This window comes from Sciurus carolinensis, chromosome 8, assembly GCF_902686445.1.
Source record: "Sciurus carolinensis chromosome 8, mSciCar1.2, whole genome shotgun sequence".
NCBI classification, from domain to species: domain Eukaryota; kingdom Metazoa; phylum Chordata; class Mammalia; order Rodentia; family Sciuridae; genus Sciurus; species Sciurus carolinensis.
In genome coordinates, this window is record NC_062220.1 from 80,444,621 (window position 1) to 80,451,051 (window position 6,431).

At 32.7% G+C, this 6,431-nt stretch overlaps 1 protein-coding gene across 1 annotated transcript in view; it reads left to right on the top strand.

Annotated features, from left to right (window-relative positions):
- The window catches only part of Itgb8 (integrin subunit beta 8), an 86,670-nt gene extending 80,729 nt beyond the window's left edge, over positions 1-5,941 (top strand). The window contains 4 exon segments of the mRNA XM_047560822.1: positions 343-390; positions 393-419; positions 422-501; positions 599-5,941. Of these exon segments, the coding sequence (XP_047416778.1) occupies positions 343-390; positions 393-419; positions 422-501; positions 599-721 (278 nt within the window). The 3' untranslated portion in view covers positions 722-5,941.
- Positions 5,942-6,431: the final 490 nt, after the last annotated feature.

The following is a 6,431-nucleotide window of genomic DNA, read 5'->3' on the forward strand; positions in this document are numbered from 1 at the left end:
ACTGCCCCACTCTCTGTCATGGATATAATTATATTTGGGTGAGGGACTTGGATATATTCCAGCTAAGACAATTATAGAATCAAGCTGGAAAGAAATGATTTATTAAATATTTTCATTGTGGCCCATTCCCAAAGGGAAGTTTTCTTTTGAAATATTTTAATAATAAACATGCAATAAAAATTAGTTTACTTTTCCAAGTCGATAGTAATGTCAGTCCCTTGTTTTGAAAATGCAAATTCCTACCGATCTCTGGTTCTATTAATTGTAAGACGTGAACACTGTTTTCTTTATAGAATTCTTTGATTGACTCACTTTGTTTAACGTTTGTTTGCTTTATTACAGAATGTTTATCTAGCCCGAGCTACTTGAGAATATTTTTCATCATATTCATATTACATTCTTGATTGGGTTGCTTAAAGTCCTATCATTAGGCAGGTGATACTACAATGGAATAATAATAAAATAAGTCTCATCAGATACAGAGTGTCTGCCTCAAAAAAGGTCAGTGGATTTTTAAAAAAGAATAATTATCAATATTTTATTGTCTAGTTGCAATATTTAGGCCTTTAATTGATAATAAGTTTTCTTCTCCATCAAGGATAAGTTGCTTCTGCAAAGTGTTTGCACAAGAACAGTAACCTACCACCGTGAGAAACCGGAAGAAATAAAAATGGATATCAGCAAATTAAATACTCATGAAACTTTCAGGTGCAACTTCTAAAAAAGATACAAGAACACTTTATGAAAAACTGGATTTTTTTAAAAATATTGCTCCTAAAAAAGTATAATTTTAAAAGTCACAGGAGGAGAAAAATTGTTCAAGATCATGCCAGTTCCTGGTTGTATACTCGAATGAAGACTGACAAGCATCCTCATTGTCATGTGACTCACGCAGCTGCTGAATTTTCAGAGAAAAATGTGTCTTACTACTGTTTGAGACTAGTGTCATTGTAGCACTTTACTGTAATATATAACTTATTTAGATCAGCATAGAATGTAGATCCTCTGAAGAGCACTGATTACACTTTACAGGTACTTGCCATTCCTACACTTCCCAGAGAGACATGATGCCATGAGACAGGCTAGCGTTGTGTCCCTACACGGGTGCAGTAATTCCTGCCAGAACAAGTGGATGAAAAATATAACCTGGTAGTTGTTACATACTGAAGTGGCCAAATGCTTCAGCAATTGGCAGTGACTAGACAAAAACAACTAGATGAATAAATGGTTTGTGTTTCATTCATTCAGGAGGTAAACACATAGAACCTTAATCATAAGGAATACTGATTTTGAGACTGTGTAGTTTGATGCATGTGTGTTTATGTTTCCTTCTTTTCACAAAATGGATACTAATGCCAATGTTCTTTCCTCTTTGCATTTATATTTTGTTTTTCCTCCTTCCAGGATAAGTTCATATATATTGCAGATGACTGGATTAAATAAGTGCTAAGTTACTACTGCCATAAGACCTGTAATACAATGTCACTTTATTAGAATACTGGTTTTAAAAGCTGAATGTTAATAAGGGACACTGTAAAGTATCATCTAAACCTGAATAACTTCATTGTTTGAAGATGTGGTATCGCCTTACCTGGTAAACTGGATGGATTGTTTCGCTATTTCATTTGCCTCATCTGTAGGTTGGAATTCACAAGATATTTAGAAACTCTGTCTCAGCAAAGTACCACACTTTTGAATGAGTTTTCTTAGATTTTGAGTCCAAGTAGATATCAACATTTTTCAAATGAAAAACTATATTATTTTTGTCCTTCAGTGCAACCTAAGGACATTCTTTCCTTGAATCACCCCAAACCTATTCACCAGAATTCATAACAATATAAAATTGGAAGTGGGTAGGTAATATCTTAAAAATAAGATAATTCTCCTTTTTTAGTTAGTCAGGGAGCTGAGGCTCAAAAAAATTTAAATGATTTCTTAAAAACCACCCAGTAGATAAAAGTGGCAGCATTAGAAAAGGGTTCTGTCTTCTAATTGCTGACCCATGTTCATTGCACATTATCATGCTACCTCTTGAATCTTTAAGATATTTAATTGGCAAATATTTTTTAAATGTGATTTACTAAAGTCTTAAATATATGGGCATGAGAAATTTTCAAAAGTAGAGAAGAGTAATTCCAACTGAATTATCCATAATGGGCTTCCAGTCTTTCCTGCTAATCAGCTTCTGAGAAGAGACGGCATCATGGTAGAAATATGGGGGAATCTTTCACACTATAATCGGTATGAACAGCATCCCCTGAAGTTGTGCCCTGCTCAACTCAAGACCTGAATACAGAACTCTACTTTCCCCAGTCAAACTTCTTCACTATTACCGTATCTCTACAGACTTATTCAGTCTTACTTTATGGACATGCAGTCCCACTGTCCTATGGGTAGTCCAGAATTTTACCTATGATAACCAAACACTTTATTTAATACATCTTCTTGTGATTGACTTCCCAGATATTCTGTCTTCCAGAACTTCAGTGAAAGTTCTATATGAAGACTGACTTCCATCCTGTATTTAACCATGAAGAGAACTGAAATAAATGTTAAGTTTTTCTGGAGCCAATGGACAGCAGCTCCGTGAGCTGCCCTCTGCAGCCAAGCAATTATAATACTAAACTGAACTGCATTTCTTTCCCCAGGTGAGAGACTTGGGGACATTGACATAATTTAATACTGGGACTCTTATAAGAAAACTTTGGTAACTAAAGATAATGTAAAATTTCTATTTTTAAGCTTATCAAATATAACATCCTTTCTAAAACACATAAGTAAATGTATGTCTGACAACCTCCCAAAAGGAAAAAAGTGGGAGATATCTTTTAATTAAAATGCTGGTAATTTAAAAATTAACTGTTCAATGTTTATGAGGAACAAACTAATTTCCATATGGAAATGAACAAAAAAGCTTAAGAAAATGAAATCCTTAAAAAGCAAGGATTTTGTTTTTTTTAACTCTCACTAGTTTGCACTAACTTTCAAATGGACCAAGCTGTTTTCATAGGGAGGGACAAACTTCCTTGCACGCATTTGAAAACTGGGTGATGACTGTCTCTGTGCTCCAAATGTCTTGTGCTTTTGTTCTCTTTTCCTTTTTTTATTTTCTACTTAAAGAGCTAATTCTTAAAGGTTTTAGGGCTTATACTTTACTTGAATAATTGATACTTTTCTGTGTAATGGTTTGTGAGAAATGAACTAATATTTGACTAGTTAGAATTAATTAAAAGATAAGGGGAAACAGGGTATTCTTAGATTACGTAATTTATGTAAATAGAGCCTACTTTCATCTACTATAACTACAGGAGCCTTTTGAAATTCATTGATATTAAAGACAAATTTAAATTATTAACAAAATTTAGAACTTGAACAACATGTCTTGGTACAGCAGCATTTTTGTGCCCTCAAGTATGTAATGATTAAGAAATGTGCCATAGGTACTCTATGACACACCTGTATGCAACTTAGTTCTCTAGGGCATCTTTACACTGCAGTGCATATGTGCTCATGAGTGTTTGACATATTCTTTGAAATTTGCTAGTGTTTACCAAGTCATAGACATTCTCTGGAAGACATAAAAATTCCCTAAAAATCAGATTATGCTCCAAATGTTCAATTTAGTTTTGATTTATAAAAACAACCACCACCACCACACCAGCAACAAAACTAGATATCTCTGGAAGCAAATTTTTAAAAACTTATTAAACTAGCATTGGTGGATGCTAAATTCCATTTCTGTTTTTTGTTTAGCATTCATTTAATCTCCATAAAAGATATTGTTATGTGTAACAAAAGCATCCATGAGATGCTGAAATATTTCAGGATGGACTATGAAAACTTTCCTCCATTCATTATATTGCTCCTGGTATCCTGACACCTTTATTTTCCATTCACTTTTCCCAAAATTTCCCTAAAGCTTCAGGCTCAATTAGCCTAATTGTGAAAAATAATGGAATTTATTGGCATAATTACATTCTTCATTTCCAAATATCTCTTCTTGATTTTAACACTCATTTGATTTTATGTGCCTAAACAAAGACAAACAGACCCAGTCATGTGCATATTGTATTCTCTTTTGTTCACTCTTAATATTTAATTTATGGCTATACTTATCTATGTTGACCTTAATAATTCCACTTCATGCAATGCAAACCTTTTCAAATGAATGTAGAATGAGCCTTCTTTCGGATCATTTGCTGCTTCTTTTAAAATTCCTCCATAGCAGATTTATTATGTGTAACTGATCATACACATCCATATGTGTGTCTCATTGATTCTAAGATACTTTTTCAATTTAACCTCTCCAAAATTGTCTTGTCTCCAGAAATTGTTGGCATCTTAGGTGCAGTGTTGAATATTGTGCCTGAATAAATATTACACTAATTCACCCTTAAATGAACATTCATGGGTATGGGGATATTCCTTTTCTTTTAAATGTTTATGAATTCATTTATGATAACATCTGAAGCCAATTTTCAATACAACTGAATCACATACAACTCAAAAGGAAGCTTAACTAATTATCAAATCAGATTCTGAGTATCTTTAAGTTGCAAAAGCTCTTCAGGCTCCTGTTCATAGTTTATGCTTCAGGCTCCTGTTCATAGTTTATACTAAGTGATGATAGGTTCAACAATCCTCACTAACTGACTAGAATGGGTACATTTCTTGCACTATTCTTAACGAATTTGTATTCCTTCTATTCCTTTCTAAAGGGATCCCTTGTATATGATCATCTCACTTGTAAACAAAATTAACTGGAAAAAATTCCATGAAACCATCATAATTAGATTTTTTAGCATCTTGTATGCCTTTTATCAAGGGCAGAAAATATGATACAACCAGTCTTATGGAAAACAACTTTCCTCTTGGGTCCTCCTACTTTTTATTTTTCTTTATCCTTTCTGTTCTTTTGATGTTTTCCTTGGCTTTGATAAATTTCCCTTCAAGCCCATGTAATGACTGTTTTAAAACTGCATATTTAAATTATTTGATTATGTGAAACAATTGTTAAGCTCTCTGGGCAGCTTTTATTGAAATACCTGAGAGTAATGACACTACTCTTATATCTACCTGAAATATTTTTCTTCATAAAATTTATCTTTGGAAGCTAAGTCTATTAACCAGGTTTCTAGTATCTACAACCAACTTCAGTTAAGATTGTCTAACATGATGAGATAACCACTGCAGTCAAGGGTGGAAAGTGTGTGACATGTGTAAAGATCTTTGACCAACTTTACACAACTTGCCACAGGCAAATGTGATTCTGATGAGCTCCACACAATAACAAGTATGGTACATAGATTTTATTAAAAATATTTAGTATAAAATATTTTAATTCTAAATTATAAGAAAATACAAATTTGCACATATTAATATAGAAATTCATTCTGTATATATTTTAACATACCTACCTTTAAACTATTTGACATTTATCAGCTACTTTATTAAGATTTTTTAAACCTCTGCAAGAAAATTAGAAATGTTTTTAAATTATCAGTAACATAACCTTATTTTGTTTCACTTAACATGTACTGCCTTTGTAAAAAACAGAAATTTAATATAGAATGTATTTTTAAATTAAAATTTTTGATTATAAAATAGCTCTAAGAAAGAAACAAATTCTTACTGAACATGTTTCATATTAATTCTGACTTTGGATTATACATAAAGTTAAATGGCCTTAAATGATACAGAAGATTGAGGATATAATAATTTTACATAATATACTATGAACTTGTTCATGTAACTCTGATTGACTACTAACTTCTGTTTTATGTATTTATTAAAGAGCTGACACTGTAGATTGTTGTGAGATGTTTATTTTTCTAACAGATATTATAACAGTTATGACAAGGCGTTTAATTAATGCACCATTTTGTTTAAAAGTCAGTGTTAAGATGAATTTTTCTGTTTTAAAATAAAAATGTAAAGGCTAAGAATATACAGAATGCTTCATTATTTACCACATGTCTTATGACCCTCAAAGTTACCAGACAGTGGCACATTGTCAAATAAGAATGTGTAGTAACATCCACACACCATCACTGGCAGAGGCCACTTCTTTGTGTTTAAAAGCTACAACTTCGAGACTATTATGGGGTCAATGATGAAGAAGTGGGGCCATCCTCACTGCCCTTTTTCCTTCCCAGTGGTGGAAACAGGAGGAACTTCCTATGACAAAGAACTGGAAAATTAGATATTAAGACAAGATTTTTCTACCTGCAAGGAACTTGTACCTTTAAATATATGTTACAAATCATAATACAATATAACATGAACTTCAGTTGTAACTTCTAGGACTGGGAATATAGTTCAGTTGGTAGGGTGTTTGCCTTGCATGCACAAGGCCCTGGATTCAATCTCCAGCATCACCCCCCACCCAAAAAAAAAAGAAAGAAAGAAAAAGCTGTACCTTCTAGAGAGTC